Source organism: Ambystoma mexicanum, chromosome 3p (assembly GCF_040938575.1).
Source record: "Ambystoma mexicanum isolate Mex_15411 chromosome 3p, UKY_AmexF1_1, whole genome shotgun sequence".
NCBI classification, from domain to species: Eukaryota; Metazoa; Chordata; class Amphibia; order Caudata; family Ambystomatidae; genus Ambystoma; species Ambystoma mexicanum.
In genome coordinates, this window is record NC_090925.1 from 488105069 (window position 1) to 488124681 (window position 19613).

General features: G+C 41.6%; 1 protein-coding gene across 3 annotated transcripts in view; it reads left to right on the forward strand.

The window, feature by feature from the left end:
* The window catches only part of NFATC2 (nuclear factor of activated T cells 2), a 477760-nt gene that overhangs the window by 226737 nt on the left and 231410 nt on the right, over positions 1 to 19613 (forward strand). For all 3 annotated transcript variants that reach the window (XM_069651157.1, XM_069651156.1, XM_069651155.1), the window contains exon 4: positions 17498 to 17700. In XM_069651157.1, coding sequence (XP_069507258.1) covers positions 17498 to 17700 — 203 coding nt within the window. The remainder of the gene's footprint in view (positions 1 to 17497; positions 17701 to 19613) is intronic.

The window sequence follows — 19613 nt, forward strand, 5'->3', positions numbered from 1 at the left end:
GACTGTACCTTTACTAACCATACATGTGATCCTGTTATTCTCGTTGGTATGATTTGATGCATCCCAAATTGTGGCATTACCAACACGGTTTCAATTACAGGTTTCCGACATCTCTTTTCTCTGCAACTGTATAACATACGTTCTATTTTTAATATTTTACATGTCAAGCACCTAGTTGTTGGGTTGGGGAGAGTCGGGTGTTGGGAGGAGTGTATGGGTTATGCTCACTGTATATTTTCGGTGTGTCTGTATTTTGTTGTGCAACTTGAAATAAAAAGAGATAAAAAACAAAATAAAAATAATTATTGTACAGCTATATAACAAAAACAATCAATTTAGTTACATATGTGCACAATGCAGCCAACTAATAAAAACACTCTTGATAGTGAAAAAGTGAAGAAAAAAAAAGAGACAGACTATTGGCAGAATGTTCAGGTTCAGCAAGAATCTGGGGCATTCTTCACCAGCTCATTTATAGAGAGAAAGACATCTCAGTTGGGGCATACGGTTGTGAGATAAAGGGTTAAACCAACCTGACCACGCTGCAGACTGCAGAAAAGGTCTATCTAAGGAAGAATGTTATCTGTTCCCTAGTCCGCATCGATCTATAGATCTCATCTGGAAACTGGACAGCCTTATATTGTGAACCTGATTTATGCACGGCTGATTCTTTTCTGGTACAATATTTGCCCAGAAAGGGGAACGATCGAACCAGGTTTTTGATCCAAAACTTGCTGATGCACAGCAGCTGGGGTAGAATTGATTGGCTAGTTTAAATCATGTCTTTACTTTCTAGGTTGGACCTGGAAGCATTCTTTAAGGACCCTGCAAAGCTGGGGGGGGGTGATTCAAAATTGAACAGCTCCTAGCAGATAACAGGGAAACTAGTCTGCTGACTTGTACACAGGTCAGGAACTTGGGGGATTTGCCCAGGCACCTGGTCTTTGTGAGTTCTCACCAACACCGGACTATGCTTAGCGGAGCGAGGACCGACGTTTTGCCCATAGCAGCATGCACTAGTGGATGGAAAGGCGGAGGTAGCCACGTGTGTCTATGTTGGGCAATAGAAGATATGGTTCATATCTTTGTGGCTCTCAGGAAGGTTTGGTTGAAAAGTATACTCAGGGATAGTCGTTTTAGACATTATGGACCTGCTTTTATTTTTTTACTGATGTGTTCACAGGTGAAAATTGAATGTGCGTTTGTATCCTATTTAAACCGGGCATGGTCGCATGGGGATACACTTTGTTGGCCGGTCGTGAAGTGTTTCAGTTGACTCTTTGGCCGAGGAAGTCATATGAATGCATACCTTAAAGTTTGGAAGTCCTTCACATTTTTCTGAAACCTAAATATTTCCAGCGTAACACTTGGGATAGTAAATGATTTGGCTGATTACAAAGGTGGAAATTATTATTTAAGTATGAACACAGAAGACTTCTCCTATGTCCGTTCTCGGATGAGAGAACAAAACGGTAAAGAAAATACAAATTGTATTTGTAAGAGTCCCTGTCTGGCATGACTCACTGGAGGGAGAGACCCCGGGAAACATCCAATGGAAGTAAACATCAGGTTCTCCACAACTGGAAGTCACATTTTAAACACAGTGCAATCTATTCAAGCTTTTGACTTCCTGGTCCCCTATTTCTGGAAGGTTTTTGGCTTTCTATGCACTTCAAACCTTTACTGACCCCAACCAATTCACTACATGAGTTTGACAAGTTGCGTTTAGTACTGTGCATCTATCTTTTCATTCACTCTAATTCCCTCTGTATTCCCCAGATCTGGCCATATGTGGAAGGATTTAAACTTATAAAATTGCACAAATAAAATGAAAATGAATTGTAATGAACAATGACAAGCTTCGTTTCACAAATTCTAAACATGAAGTTCTGAATATTAAATCGCTCAGTTGTTGACAGCTCAGCCCACTCTGATGCATGATAACTAACTAAGTCTGTGAGCGATCCCTTTTCCAGCCTGCCACGTGGGCATACTCAAATCATGAACAATCCACAAACGTTCTCCAGTATGATTTTATTTCGAACCGTGCCAGGTTTTCTTAAAACATACAGAAAACGCGCAACATCCTTCTATTCAGTTTCCGTGCAATGGACGCGTTGTCATGGGAAGTTTCCATTGCACACGTGGTCCTCCGCTCAGAAATAGGGACATCCCAACAGCCAGCCAATCCAGATGCTTTCTTGCCCCCACGTCGTGACGTGCTTTCTAATCAATTACACGTGTAGAGAGTTAGCAAAGTAGGACAGAATTCCAAATACCCATAGCTACTTAGGGCACAGTGCTGCACGTGTACAGAGTTAGCAAAGTAGGACAGAATTCCAAATACCCATAGCTACTTAGGGCAGAGTGCTGCACGTGTAGAGAGTTAGCAAAGTAGGACAGAATTCCAAATACCCATAGCTACTTAGGGCAGAGTGCTGCACGTGTAGAGAGTTAGCAAAGTAGGACAGAATTCCAAATACCCATAGCTACTTAGGGCAGAGTGCTGCACCTGCTCTGTGTAAGCAGCTACACTTTTACATATTTGGAAAGTTATTCATGGATTACTTGCTTATTATTGACATGGCACACTATGATTTTAAATGATTGTATCCAAATTTGGTTCTGCGTAACCAGTATTATTGCACACACAAAAAAATCGCAAAGCTGTTTTACTAATATTTTTTGGACGCTTTGCGTGCATTAATACTTATACATACACTGATAAAAACAGCACATTGCTTTGTGACTGTCTTCAGCACTCAGATGTTTGTCTGCCTGTTTGTTCTCCTTTACAATGTGTTTGTAGACAATTCTTGATTCTATCTGGCTCTATGTCAACACTGTAGAGAGGCTCTCTTTTTCAGGGTCTGCTTTATGTCTGTAATGTAAAACCTTTCACTATCATCACCTGGTTCACTGTCCATTGATCAAGAATCATTTGAACCAATTCAAGGTTCCTGGCTACTGCTTAAATCACTATAAGTATTTCTTGCCGAAATAACATGTCGCTAAAACATACAAATACAAATGCAATAGTGCTCTGGGCTTCCTGGCCCCTGGTTTCTTCTTTATGTCCTGGCAACCCTAGCCGAGATTCTCAGAGTTTACACCCCCTTGTACAGGCCTTCTCATCCACCCACCCCTGTGACTCCTACTGCAGATGGACCGCACTACTATACTGTTCAACACCACCAAGTTTCCTAATGTGCAAATCGGCCCCTAAAACCACAAGACTGTTCTCACCTAAGCCAAAGAGGATGCTAGAACGTAGGTGACATTTAACATCCTGCAATTCTTCTCAGCAGGCATGTAACCTTGCTATTTTGTTTTTTTTAAAAAGACATTCGGGGCTCGTTATAAGTTCCACAGTCAGGAAAAAATGCAGAATAAATGGCAGGAATTCCGGCACAAGTTTGCCAGTGGGCGCAGTGATCTAACGGCAGGCCTGTCCTACCGGGAGTTCAGACTCCTACTGGCAAATAAATGAGAGAGTCACCGGCACCGGTACTATTAGGTGAACTTACCGGTGTCACCGCCACCTGTAATTTCCTGGGAATATCAGGATATCAGGTAGCAGAAACGGTAAGGCAGAGTTGCCGGTAGCCTGCCGGAATTATCACCGGGATATTGACAAAACTGTAATGGGGGTCATTGTCACAGCAAAGTAACCCTTTTACTCAGGACGGAAAATAAAATTTTTAACTATTCGGCAATAAAGTTTTGCTTTTTTCCATCAAACTTTCTCTCTTCCCAGCTTTAATCAGTTTTCTCCCCCTGCAGGGGCTTGTGCAGTGACCCAGCCCTTTTCTTTTTTAAGCAAATCACTAAAATTGAGGGATTGTTCATCAAGGAGACTGGCTACTCTCTGCCCTTGGATAATTAACTTTTGCCTACAACAGTTAACATGCACGGTCCAGAACTGTTGGAATTTACCCCGATTTGGACATCAGGCCTTGGAACTCCATCACCAAAACTGGTTCACCCTTGGATCCCTGCCTATGTAGGCTTATTTTATGCTGCTCCGAGCAATTTCACCTTTAGTCTATTCTTCCCATATAACTGGTTTGGTTCCACCATGTTTTACATTTTCCATAATCAGTCCTGCGTGAAGAAACCCTAACTGGATCTCAGTAATCCCATTAATCTCTTCCCTATTTAACATCTGACCTTTCTATTTACCTGGAAAGAAGACTTCAGAAACAGCATCCTACAACTGATGCACATGCAATCATTGGGGCTAGACTAGAGAGCTGGAGATTACATATCAGTGCCATAATCTGTCAGAAAATGTTAGCACCCGATGCCCATATATGGCACAGGTTTAATGCTCATGTCATTTTATCACAAGGTTTGCATCCTCCACTTTTATACTTTTAGAACTCTCAAGGCAGCTGATATTTCTACCAATGGTTCCATACCATTTCACTATTTCTTTTCACCTCGAATTAATTAACTTCATTTAAACCATTTTTAACTCACTTAATACACTTTTATTTAGTCAACACAATGTGAATATCCCCTCTCAATAGATGGAGTGCAACTTTCTAATTAAAACATTCCTTTCATATAAACTATATATAATAAATGTCAGTAGTGAGCATTTTTGGTGAGTTATATGTTCTATGAGTTAACTCCCACCAATCAAAGACAGCATACGCCTGTAACTCAACCTCTAAGAGTTTACTGGATATCCTGTATGTGACAGCGGTTCCAGTATAAGAGATATCCATGGTAACCAGAATTCCCTCTTCGATTTCAAATGAATGCAGTTCAACCGTTGGCATTTAGAATGTCTGGATCTGACCTTTCATACTACTACCAACTGGCACCCAGTTAAGACACCCTCTGCTTCATAATTTTCCTCATCTCTCTTTATGGATGTGTAATGCCTGAACCTATGCAAATGGCTAGAATGTGGAGTGTTGGCACAGCCTCAATTTGGATCACAGAGAACATCCTCCGGAAAAGGAACCATTTTGTTTCTAGATTTTTCCAATTTAAGTGTATTAGTTTGGCATTGTACATGTGTTTTTGTTCCGCATATAGCAAAGAATTCGAAGCTCCTTGACCTCATTTAATGTACATATTAGCCAGCGTTTTTATCTCGGAGTAGTGTCACTCACCATTGTGACTGGAACAGAAAAACAATGGAGGACAGATTGCACACCTACCCTCTCTCCCAACCTTCTCTGCAATATGAAAGCAGAATGCACTTGAATTTTAATTGAAAACGTACCTCTCACCTTACTGGCAAATGAAGACTGGTAGTCATACAACATTTCCAGATGTTTAGGAAAAGGTCACAGAATTGTAGTCGCATCCGGGACTTTCCTGTTAGATTTGGCCGAACCCACTGACGCATTACAGGGACCTCTCCGGAGGACGGTGGAAGCATGAGAAGATCCAGAGGCAAACAATAAAAGGTGCAAACTTCCCAATAAAGTCTGTATTTCTAGTGAGCCAAAACACCTTAGACTTAGGACCAGGTCACAGCCAAGTCTTTCAGAGGGCTTTGATTGGGTGATGGAAGACATCTGTGCTCGATGATACTACACCACTTGGCCTTATAAAAAGCCCTGAGATCATCGGCAGCAGCTCATCTCATGGCAAGGAGGAGCCAATGATGGCTCTTCAATGTGAACATCTGCTGTCTAGCCATGAAACTATATTTAGCATCTAATCCAGTGCGTGAGAAGTGTGCTTTATATTAAACTGCAAGTCCGTTATTTGATGTCAACAGTGACTTTGTTACCACCCCTCTATAATTTCAGAGGGAAGATATCCAACCATGTGGTGTGTTTGTGTGTGGAATTCATATGCTTTATTACACTTAAGTGCAATGTTAGCTCATCAATAAACATGCAATGATGTAAACATAGACTGGTTACCTGTGCTGCCCGGGGGAAATATTGTATTATCTCTTGATGAAATCTCATTATCTGCAAGATGAGGAGGGGACGTTTTCACAGGAGGGCTATGAGGGCAAATGATTATAAATCAATCATGGCCTCCATTAGAATACAATGACAATAGGTGCGCAGAGGCGTAAAGCACTCAACTCAGCCAGCATCCTGGCCACTTACTTTTTACCTCTTGTGGTGTGAATGTGGGGAATTTCTGCAGATCTAGTTTCCATACACTGCCCTAGTTGGGACTCTGGCTGCTGGTCTATTGTGCTAATATGTAACACAGATACAAAAGTTCAACATATTCCAAGCTACACCAAATTAATTCCCTTTGCTTTCTATTTTATGCCATTTGGTAGGTCTTTCCATCCTGCCACTCAAAATGTTTGCCAAACATCCTTTACTTGGTGCATTACATCCCCAGAGCCCATAGTCATGGTGGCAGAAAGGGCACATATAACAAGGGCGTAACTTGCCTTAACACATCTATTCCTGCCTGCAGATTAACCCATTTGCCCTAATAGATCTATTTCTTAACGTTTAGTAGCTTGACCCAGAGTCAGGCTTAAAACAAGCTTGAGGATTTACATTAAGGGGTACACGACACATCGAAACAAGTATAATTGGTTGAAGACATAAATAATATAATTTCTAGCCAAAAAAAATTCTAAAACTATTAATGATCTATTACTAAACTCACTCGAAAAGGGGTCTGGGAGAGCCCAAACAACCACTTTTTACAAAAATGGTCCTCTACCCTAATTTCGGGAAGGTGAAACTAATCAGTAAGAAAAAGGTAGAGAAAAAGTTTCTTCAACAGTCACTTACTCTAAACATCGCTACAAATCACATTTACAAAAAAGTGATAACTCATCAATACAAAATCATTTTATTAAGATTCAATACAAGATGAAAATCACATGAGGTAGAAACTACAATACAGAAAATTAGATAAAACAACCCTAAAACAAGCATATTTGAATATGCTAATGACCAAACATAAAAGGTAAACATGCATCAATTGTTTATGACAAAAATCATGAGAGGATAGATCTGTCTTTTAATTTTTATCAATGAAATATACATTTTCAATTTAAATAGTACACTTGGTTACAACTCCAAGTTACAGACTCGACATGTTTCAGTTCTCTTGAAAATTCTGGGACTTTGTGATGACTACTCTTGAAGGCATGTAAAAGCGACACTTCCAAGAATCACTGCACGTCCTCTGAAACACACCCACAAACATGAAGAGATGTCTAGGAGATAGTCGCCTTTCCAAGGCAACATGCAAAAAGCAGAAGAAAACCTGCAAAGAGATTCCTGTGGGACCAGATCTCTGACACCAATACAGATAAGACCAATCAATGACAAGAGTAATGGTGGCAAGTTACAAGAGGAGATGCAGCACCGTTTTCATTCTAGCGTACCTCCAGAAAGGAAATAACTGGATATCAGCCATGATGGTTTGGAAACTCACACCGTTCAACCTGCCAAGTAATCAACATAATAACATACTGACGGACACCTTGGAATGAGAACCAAAACTATCTTACATCCCTGTGATCCGATTGCAGTTACCACTGAAGACGCCAAGTCCCTACTTCGTGTGCCAGAACCTCACATCAAAACAACAGGCACACAATGTCCACACCACAGGTCCAGCCTTAATGCCTTTGATTACAGACCTGATGCAAACCACTACCAACCTGCCCTCAATAATGATATTGACACAGGACAAGGACTTCCAGAATTTGCGATCACTTATAACGACTCTTGAAAGCTCCTGTTGCCAATGGTGAGCAATGGCACTTTCATATTCGTGGTACAATTATTTTAGAATTGATCGAGTTTCTTTTTATAAAGGGGATGTATTTGGAATCTCCTGGACTGAGACCAAACATTTGTGTACAAGGGAGACATACATAATATTTCAAAAAAAGCTCACTCCCTTTAACCAGTCATTCTTCCTTACCCATTTCCTTTCACCTTTTGAGGAATGTGGAAAAGCAGTTTGGAAATGTTGGGCTCCTGATGAAGGACAGAGTAATCATACATCTCCATGGAAGTATTTACTTGCATACATGCTGATGGCGCATGCTCCAGTGAGAGCAACAGATTGGATTATGCAACCGACAACTGACTAGAATTCTCATTCAGTTAAGAAAGTAAACAGTAACCAGGATCTTCACAAAGTTGCAATGCCTCTTAGTCATCAAAGAACAAATTCCACTAATGAATTATACCCGCCCAACGGAAAAAGTGCGCGTGGAGAAATATTCCCACAAAACACTATTTGCTGACATTATTTCTGACAAATCAATTACATCCAGGTTAGATGTATGATGGAGACAAGTATGCCATGCAGTGCAGAATGCAAGCAGCTGTCAGAAGTACACCAGTTGCAGTTGGTATTTTTTCTTTTGTGTCTGCCCTGGAGGTGAAGTCTCGCTACATACTCATACTGGAAGTATCTGGATGCATCCTTTGTTCTGCTTTGTAAACTTTGCAAAAACACAGATAATAATTACATTTATAAGAAATTATTCCTTCATTTTTGGTGAAATGTATTGAAGTTTTTGCCAAATATTGATAGATGGTAATGTAAATGTATTTTCTCTGAATGCATCATTTGTTTTTAATTTGTGCACATTAAACATGTAAAACACTTCTGTAAATGTGCTTATGCATGTCCTGTTTTCTTCTGAATGTAGATTAGCGAGTAATAAGTTTGCAATGTGGTTATCTATCTTGTATATTTAGCCAAATGTACGTTATCAAGTAAAAAACTTGGCAAACGTGGTTCCGCTTCTCGGTTTTTCAGCACAGCTGGTTTTCTGTGAACTATATCAGGCACATACACTTAATTTTGTTTTCATCCCCCCTACTGTTTTGCTAGGTGCTGCTGCCCGGTGATGTATTTTTAATATGTAACGAATACATGTTTGTGTTTTTAAGATATTCCTTTACCAAAGAATGCGCTCCAAATGTTGGAATGAATTTCATATGTGCGATGATTTCTAGCCCAGTGGGAATTGGCGGCAAAATATTTAATCTGCTAAATGAATTGTGTAAGCAAACATCTTCCATTTTTTAATAGGCTGTAATAAAACCGTAGAAACTTAACAACTTCACGTAGTTGTGAAGTTGGAGGCTTGTCAATCATGCCAGCGGGAAAAATCCTACCCTCCTTGAGGTCACATCGAAAGGATCACCTTTCCTTGGACAGACAATAGTCGTCTCTTTCCTGAATCCGTCACTTTCTCTGCCCTCTGGCACAGACTGTTAGTCCCCACTGCTATGCAAGCTTTTCAAACAAGTCACATTGGCCTTGCAAATATCTTCATTCATGTTCAATCACATGTAAACGTCATCAACATGCTATTAGTTTTTTAAAAAATGTTGACATCCATCATGCCCTTTTAGTATCAATGTGACTTATCATGTTTATGCCACAGAAAAAAAGACGCGCATCATTGCTAGTTATAATGAAAGGGTGGGGCGCCTGCATTACACAAAAGCAGATTTTGTAAAACATAACAGCAGACCAAAAACCTTGTGTGGGTCTCTAGTAGCAGCGTTATTATACCTCTACAGTCACGAAGAAAGCTTGCAGAATGCACACACTTTTTCAGGGTGCAATGCTTTCTTCTGTGTGGACATGAAACAGGAATCCTGTAACGTTATCATTTTGTGTGTTTACATGTTGCTGTAGATTAAATATTTCTGATGTGTCAATGAGAAATGTTCAATATGTATGTTTATCAATGTGCAATCACATGACACCTGTTTTTGCAAATACTGTAATCCCAAGCACTGTTCCCTTGGGATGGAGCATGCTCTGGCAGTACACTCGCAACTGAAAACATTGCAGCCTGCAAAGCGCAAACACATTAACCTTCTCGTTTTATGTGCAGCCCTTAATCACATAATGGAACAATATTATTTGTGTACCTGCTGCTATGGTGCCTGTAGTTACAATAAGAACCATGCCACTGAACATCAATGTGGTATGCAAATTTGAAGAAATTGAATTTGAATATGTATTTTACAGTCTCCCGGGCAACTCATTAGGAGGCTCTATATAGAGGTTACAGCATTCTGGCAACCTAAAACCTGACTCTTGACCAAATATATATGTCTCCCAGCAGGACTAGAATTATATATATATATATATCCCAACAGGGATGAAGTTGAGGATTCCCCGGGCAGGAAGACATCCACCTCTTTTGATGATTGCTGCCTTCCCCCAAAGCTGTCTTATTCACAGAGAATTTTCCAGTGGGATTGTGCCATTATAAAAGGCTTCTGTGAATTAGACCCTCTGAGTTTTCACAATCTTTTACCAGTCTCAGGGAAGAGCTCTGAAAGATTCCTCTCTGCACAGTGTCTTGCATTGATATAATTGGCATCCACTAGGGTCCCTGAAGACTAAGAAGAGCAGGGAACACAAATAAAAAAACACAAAATCTTCGTAATCTGAGCCATGTGGCTCACACAAATTATTGCAAAAACAATTGAAGATCTTTTTAACATTCATGGGTACACAACCCTATGAAGTAATTTCTCATAATTCACCCTGAATCTACCATAGTTATCAAAGTATTTTTATTAATCAACAGCATAGCCGATAAATAGTCACTGGTTACATTGTTATTGACAATGATACACATGTAGAGACATGGGGGTAATTCATGGAATAAATGTGCGCGGAAATTTGTGGCGCAAGCTGGCGCACACTCCCTCTCTGTGCTGCCCCCGTGCGCTGCTTCTGCGCTGGAATCTATGAATTACCCTCATGAAGTGGTTCGTCATAGCTGCAAACATTGTACCATAATAAAAAAGACAAAATATCATAGAAATGCCACAATCAAAAACGTATAAATAAAGTGCAAATGAGTAACAGTGCTGCTGGTGCTACAAAAGTGCAATGCAAATGCCAATGCTAATGGCTAGCTGGGAAGTGCGATCAAAGGTGAAAGCACAATCCCCCAGACTGTGGGCAGTACAGGAATGGACTGGCCCACTATTGATCTGCAATCATGTCAACTGATGGTATCATAAAACATTGACACAAAGCTCCAATGCCACTGTTGGTCCAAAATTACACAAATCAATGCACAAAACTCTAGTGGATGAGTTCTAGTTTCGACAAAGAGCCAAGGAGCCTTCTCTTCTTCAGTGCTAAATTCAAAACAAAAACATAATGGAGAAGCCTATAATTAAATAGAAGGGATATGAAAGAGACACGTGAGGATAGGGTGAAACTTATTTTGACAAAGGTGAATACATGTACAACACCTCTCATGAGAGTCTGGAGCTGTAAATCATCATTTTAACTTATGGTTCTACAATACAATGCAAAGAAATAATTAACTACCATTGTCAACTGAAGTATATTCAGATTGAATCCAGAGAGGAACATGCTAATTTACCTGATTTGTTCATTTGAAATCGTGAAGGGAAGGTAAATCTCTTCACTGAGAGCCCTAGTTCTTGTGTAAAGATGACATGATCTTAAATGACAAAATACCTACATTTGGAAGTGAAAGGAAATTAGGCTTCTGTGACAATGAGATTCACTAGTCCACAACGAAAAAAAACCGTTTACAGTTAGACGTATATACCTGCATATCACTGCAAACAGTCTACAGTGTTTCATCCAAAAACTGGAGAATGAGCTTCCAGTGGGGTCCACAGTGATGAATTTTAAAATCGTTTGAGGAGACGTGATCATACGTCAATGGACGCCAACATCATTGCATCACAGTGCACTATCAAACTAAAAGAAGGACTAACTTGGAATCATAGGCAAACAACTTCAAGCACAGACATGTTGGAAATAACCTTGTGTACAGCAAAGCAATTTGGTTATGTGCAAATAATGGAGCACCATACATGTAATAAGTACTCTGAGCTGTACATGTATTAAGTACTCTGAGCTGTAATATCCTAGGCATCATTTAACGAAAGACAGGATGTTATAACAATCAATCATGTATCTGTACTCTCCAAAAACTGCAATTTATTAGTTAAAAGAGAATAAAATAGGTCAAAACAGTGCAGATCAATCAATTTGATCGTTCAATCCCACAATGTGGAATTGAAATTGGCAAATCCAGTGTTGTTCACGTCTAGCTAATAGGGCATCTAGAAACCACCCTCTGCTATTGGCAACACATTTGTCAAAAATGTGCCGTTTTAGATCATGAACTGTGTGTTATTATTCGTAAAAACTGCAAACTAATGGATACAGATATGAACTGGCTGTGTAATTTTCTCAAATAAAGGCCTGATTCACAGAGCGTTATCCTATGGGATTGTGCCATTATAAAAACACTTCTGAGAATAAGGCTGATAGTATTTCTTACATGGCTGAAAAATCCCTTAGATGGCATAAGCCATCTTGCAATTGGGAAATTGTGAAAGGGCCACATTTTACCTGAAGACTCAAATTCAGTAATTTTCAATGTAAACTGACACACTGTGCTTGTCTCACACCTGTGGTGGCCTATTACTGGGGTTAGCCCTAGAAGATCACGTGTGTACGAGATTGCGTTGACATCATGTCAGGAATCCGCAGCTGCCTGTTATGACAAGTTGTATACCCGCCCACCCCGCCCACCCCCATCCTGAGGCCAATTCATAGTGACTCCTGCGAGGCCTTCCAAACTCAACACCTTGGGCCTCATTATAACCTTGGCAGAATGGGTTAACGGGTGCCGCTAATGGATGCGGACCCGTTAAACCCATTCCGCCTCATTACGAGGTCCCCCGTGGGACCCAATGTGGACGTCTGGGTTTACTAGACGACCTTACCGGATCCCGCGAGGGGACCAGTGAGCTAACAATGGGCCGTTTGTAATCGGCCCGTTGTTAGCTCCCTGCACCCATTCCCATTGAGCCGTATGGGGGGCTCAAATGGGAATGGGGAAGGTCTGGGTACAGGCTCCCAGAGGGAGGAATTACCAGGCCCTCCAAACTCGGAATGGCCCGGTAATTCCCCATTCAGGGAACCCGGACCCGGTTTGGTGGCCGCCAAAGTCGTAATGAGGGCCCTTTTGTTTTTGGAAGACATGGCACAGCATGTAAATGAGAGGCACCTTTATGTGCTAATGTTTGGGTAATAAAGAACTGAAGGGTGCATTTGCTGACTACCAATGTGAAACCCCACTTAGCCACCCACATATTGGACTTCTTTGAAGACAATTAAACTGATTCATGCAGATAACGTTTTTAACAGTCTCCCTTCTTCATGCTGTACGCTTTTTTCTTACCAATGCACAACAGGTTTGCTTTTTGTGAAAGTTCACATTTTATGCACATCGTATAGAATAACACCCAGCAAGCATGTAAGGAATGACTAGCAGCAGTATGACTTTTGTGTCCTGAAAGTTCACTTACAAAGCCGAGAGGACTTTTTTTACGCGTGTAGTACTTTACCTTCTGATATTTGTAGTCTTGCTTTCAACATGGGAACAATAAAGCTAAAATTATTGTCTTTTTGATTCACATATTTCTATTAGATTTTTTTTTCTCTGTAAAGCAGATTAATATTGAAATCCAAACATTGAAACATATTTCTACGAAGTAGACCTCTGAAGCTACGTGGTTGAGTGCTTATGTTTCAGAATGGGCTCAGATTCCGGCTCATGCACTTCACTAATGTATTTGATCCTGGGCACATCGTATTCTAATGCAAACTACTTAATCCCAGTGTGTGCACTAATAAAGGTTTACATCATGCTTAAAAAGAACAAATGTCTCTAGTTGATTATAGTTAATAACAAAACTGTAATATTTACTATTACGCAAATGGAAATTAATTAAATTACTAAGGCGTTTTTGCAACATTTATTTTTTTCCTATTCCCCCATACTTGGAAATGTCAGTTTGGTGCATGTGTGTTCATGTATGTGTGCGTATGTGTATCTATGTATGTGTGTTTGTGTGTGTGTGTGTGTGTGTGTGTGCGTGTAACCTTCATTAACCTGGCATTGTCTGGCTATACCGCACTGGTGATTCCTAATAAGGGTGAAAATGGTATGCAGTTGATTACATGTTTAAGATAGTCTGAATCTCATTATAAGTTTGCCAGTAATTCTGACGGGATACCGGCAAACTGACCTACCCTTTCCACCGCCTGATATCCTGGGATTTCCAGGATTCTACAGGTGTCGGAAAAGCCGCTAATTCCACATTCTAGGGAGACCCATAGGACTCCATGGAGGGGATTGTCGGTATTATCGCACCAGTATTATCTGTGCCGGTAATACCAGCAGTTTTTCTGCCGGTGGGGGCCTGATTTAGCTCCAGCTTTTGGCTGGAGGTAAATCACTGACCCCCCACTGCAAACGTGTCATTTTGCAGTGCAGTAAAAGTACCGGTCACAGAATTACCAGCACTTTTCCCGAACAGCAAAACATGTAATGAGGCTGCGTTGAACAAACTATGTTTAAAATATTACTGCCCTTTAAGAGAAAGGAAGTTTTGTAGAGCTTAAGGCTTGCATTTGACCTAGTATTCATACCCATAATGCTTTGCTAATATGGCTCTTAATTGGAGGTGGATTTGCCTTGATGACGGATGGGTGGAGCTGTGGCATGTGTGACTTGGCTCACATGGCTCATTCTACTTTCATATTTTAGGTGCAAGTGTTTTAAGCCTTTTTAAGTCCATCATACCATTGCAGTGTGGTGATGCTTGATATCAATCTATACAAATATACATAAACACATGTGTAATGTGTGTGTTTTAAAGTCAGTGTTGTTTGAATTGTTTCATTGAATATATGGCATTCTTTCCCTTAGGATGCAAATAGATCTAGTCTCCAACTGCCACTGCGCCTGGTTGCCTGAGTCTCTTATGATCCTTATTGGGGCCAGGCCCTCCTTTGACCAATCTTCCCCTTGGCCCTTTTTTACCAGTGCTTGCCCTTGGGGCACCCTTCCCCGACTAGCCTACTGAGTCTGCTGAGCCCCTGTCCTCGCATAAGTTGACCCCTATACCTGGTTCCCCAGGCACCTGACCTCCTGGGCCCCCCTTAGCACTTCCCTAGCCCCTTGCACCTCTCCCCCCTGCACTTCTTCCTATTCCCCTCTCCCTATCCCATCCCTTCTCCCTGATCTGACCCCTCCCCTTGCACTTATTGTTACTGCAATTGCACGATCTGAATGTCACAAGGCCTAGTAGGACCGTTATTATGACAATCAGCCCCGAGACGGCGGGACAATACCGCCCAAGGTAATTCCCCCGGGGCCCATAGTTACAGGCCTGAGCATAGTGAGAGCCTTAACGAAGGCCCCGGGGGCAGTACCACAGGCGGTATTGGCCCACCGTCTCGGGGCTTATTGCCATTAGTATTCCGGGGTCTGCAGGCTCGGGAAACTCGTTTTCCCGAGTTTGCATCTCTGGAACACTAATGGCTGATGAAATCTTTTCAAACTGCATTTCTTTTGCCATTTGAAAAGGTTTAGCTGCAGTACGCGTTAGTTCTAGGAACACTAGAACGCGTGTACTGCTTCATTAGCACGGAGCAACAGGGCGCCATTTCGGTCCAAGTTGCTCTGTGCTAATGAATGGGAGGAAACTGGCCACCTTGGAAAAGGGAGAAGGGACTACGTGTGGTCCTTTCCATGGTTGCCAGAAAAAAAAAGACAGTGTACCCGGCATGTGAAGCACGTACGTGAGTCCACAGGATTACACTGTGGTATGGCTCGGAAACAAGCCAATCTACGTTTAGTGTATCTCGTGGATTCGCAATGCCGGGTACTAACGTTATTTTCTCCTCTGTCACCCCCACCCTCTTTTTGTCTTGTGGCGCCTGGGAAATCGTTTTTCTCAATAGGCGCATATAAATGTTCAAAAAATAGAAAATGAATAAATAAAATCTGGAATTCTGTGGTTTAATTCTAGCAACTGTCATGTTGCTCCCTGATGTTGTATGTGATGTTGTTTCATGTGATGCCGTTGCCTGTGATGCCACTTCTATTTTGAGTCTACCCACTTTTTTTAGGGTGTGCCTTGTAGCCCATACAATTTATCATTGAGCAATTGAATACATTTTATTTCCTTAAGATTTGTATTGATTCCATAACACTGAATGAATTAAAAACATGTACACACAAAATAAGGTTTTCCGTCAAATGTAACAGTACAAACATATGGATCTACTTTGCACATAGACTAACATGCCTGGGACATCAAGGCTAGGGCAGAGATATACATGTGCTCGTATACAAATTACATTCAATTCAATCAAACTTTTATAACGTGCTTAACGCCAGCAATGCATGGGATTCAACCCTGTGTTGCGCTGCATCGTCTTACTTTCAAAACAAGTGTGATCTATAACAATAACACATCATAAATGTAGCATTTTAATTCAGAACAATGATCAATACAGCAGCCCCGTGTGTTTGTCTCCTTCTCTCATTAAACAATAAAATACAATACATCTGTAGTGATAGTTTACAGAGTCACTTTTCACACTATTCTTAGAATAACGCAACTCATCTCATAGCAGCACAAGATCAAACAGGTGATCAAATGCATCCAACTTGGTTCCTTTGTCCTTTACCCTACTGTTATTTCTTCGGTGAATGTAATTGAAGTTGTGAAAAAATAAAACAATGGGGGTCATTACGAGTTAGGCGGTAAGGGGCTAACTGTGTCGGTAAAGGTGCCGCAGCCGTCAAAGCCTTTCCGCCCCATTATGAGTCTGCTCGCGGGATCCCTCTAAGGACGCCTGGTTTTACCAGGCACCCTTAGCGGGTCCCGCGAGCAGACCAGGGTGCTAACAATGGGCCCATTATTAACGGTACTACCGGGCCCGTTGTTAGGGAGGTCGGAAGGCCTGGTAATTCCTCATTCAAGGAACCCGGACCCGGTACCCGGTAAGGGGGTAGCCATGCCACTAATAGTGGCATGGTTACCTCCTACTTCGTAATGACCCCTTATGTCTCATAGGGCCTCATTACGAGTGCAGTGATAAGTGGTTAACTGCGCCGGTAAGTTTGTCGGTGCCGTTAACCCCTTACCGCCGCATTCCGAGGTCCCTTAGCGGGTCCCACTAAGGCCGGCTGGTAAAACCAGCCGTCCTTAGCGGGAGCTGCTAAGGGACGAGGGAGCTAATAATGGGCCTGTTATTGGCTCCCTCCCCATTCCCCCTGTGGGGGCTCGAATGGGAATGGAGAAGGGTATGTTGAATGAGGACTTACTGGGTCCTCCAAGTTTGGAATGACCCGGTAAGTCCCCATTCAAAGAACCCGGACCCGGACCCGACTTTGGAGGCAGCCATGGTGCTAATAGCACCATGGCTGCCTCCAAACTCGTAATGACCCCCATAGTCTTCGTCTATGTTAATGAATTCATTTCAGCAGTTCATTCCTTTGTCCCAGTGCCATATACAACTAATGGATGTTCCACATTGTACCATCTCATTCTGTTCGGTTTTAACCGGCCCCTATATTTTATATTTGATATATAACAGCTTGATGTTTTTCTTATGCTACTGATTGACTTCAACGGGGATGGGGAATAACCTGTTTGGTGTTTGAAATGAGTGTGACAGACTTTTACTTTTCCAGCTCCACGGGTATATGGAGAACAAGCCCCTTGGCCTCCAGATCTTCATTGGCACCGCTGATGAGCGGATACTGAAGCCCCATGCTTTCTACCAGGTCCACCGCATCACGGGCAAAACTGTCACCACAACCAGCTATGAGAAAATCATCGGCAATACCAAAGTATTGGAAATCCCCTTGGAACCAAAAAATAAAATGAAAGCAAAGTAAGTAGGAATCATAAACGCTACTTATGATTTATGTATATATTAGCTTTTAATAAATAAGCAATAATTGTGATTGATTGTCTTGGCAGATTTTTAAAGTCTGCTATAACATATTAGAACTCTAAGCACTGATTTAAAAATATGTAGGCATTGCTTCAAAGTCCATATAGAATAGGTCCATATAGAATTTGGCATATACTAGAGATAGGTATATAATAACACAATGGGTCTCATTCCAAGTCTCGCGGTAACCCGCTGGTGCTACTGGTCAGACTTCAACACTGTTTCCGCCACCTGAGATCCCGGTGCCACAGGGACATTACAAGTCCTGGTGGCACCGGGAAATAAGGCTGTGGAAATTGTTAGTGCCCATGGGAATGGGGACTTGGAAGCACCAGTACCATAACGGTGCCAGTGTTTCTGTGGCAACTGTGCCTACCGGGGCTGATGCACCCGGCAGGTCAGACCTACTGGGTGCATCTGCTCCAGCAGGCACGGTTGTAGTCTCCGGTCTTGAAAGGGTGCTGGTATGTTGCTACCGGCATCCTTGGTTTGGGACCAGCAGACTCGTAATGAGGCCCATTATGTCTAAACAATATTTGGTGGGAGACCAGCGGATGCACATCTCAAATGACCCCCGAATATTGACTATACTGCAAAGGGCTGGTGTGAGTTATAATACAAAACAAATGATGGGTCAAAGGTTGCTCTAGAAGCGCACTGGGCCATGTAACTCAGATTGAATTTGACAGCCAATGTGAGGTGGCCCTGGTATTAGAGACATACTCCTGCACCTTCAGTTTATGTATTAGTCTTAAACTAGCATCCTGAGCTCTTGACAATTTGTCTGGGTCACAGGGGTGCACAACTGATTTCCCTGGAGGGTGAATGCACTACGCAAGTCTCATATAGTGGCCAGACTGTCTATGGGGATGATCAGGTGGTAGGGGTGTCGGTGCTCAAATGTGAGTAAAAAAAGACATAAAACATGGGTTTTGAAGTGCAATTTTTATTTATTGCTCTAATTTTAACTTTTACATCTGTGATACCCTGCATTAGCACTTTGATGTGTTTGTATTATGTGACTTACATTATGATAACAGGATGCAAAGACAAAACTGACATGAGGCCATGCAATACTTCATCATTAAACTAAGGTGGCGGAGGGCCATACATAAAGTCTTAAAGGCCCGCATTCGTCCCGCTGGCACTATGTTGTGCACCACTGGTCTACGAGCTTATTGTGAAGCCCTGAGATGAGAGCTTTGCAATAAACGAGATGAGAAATCACACAATCCCCAGCGATAATGTATCTTTTGTTAATTGGCAGACGTGGCATTCATTTCCCGAGCAAGTAGGAAGGAGCAGCCATCCTTTGCAATCAGCAGGACTATATAGTCAAACCATTAGTAGTGTAGATCCGCCTCCCTGAGTAGGACGCACAGAATTCCCCAGCGCTGGGTGCAGCAAGCATTCCAACTGATAGAGGTTTGAGATAACAGATTTCGTTCTAGATTTTGTCCCAGCATGGACCAGTGAAGAATCTAAAAGCACAGAATACATGTTTTGATATTTTTCCATTATATATGGTTTATCGAAAATAAAATCAGGAATGATATCAACATTGCGTGGAAGAAACTTGCAGGTGTTTTACTGAAATATATAATTAGTGAATTATTTCATTTTAATTCTAGGTTTATTCTAAGTTATTCACATTAGCCCAGCAGTCGAGCATCTGTGTCACTTTGCAATTCAAGTTACGTTTGTAATTTTGAAAAACATTCAGATTTTCTAGATATAAATGAAGTTGAATGCAACATGGGTCCACACAGTTGAGTATACCTCTATAAAAGGGATGAGGGACAGTTAATGAACATTCATTTAAGCAACAGCAATAACCTTTAAGGGCTGTA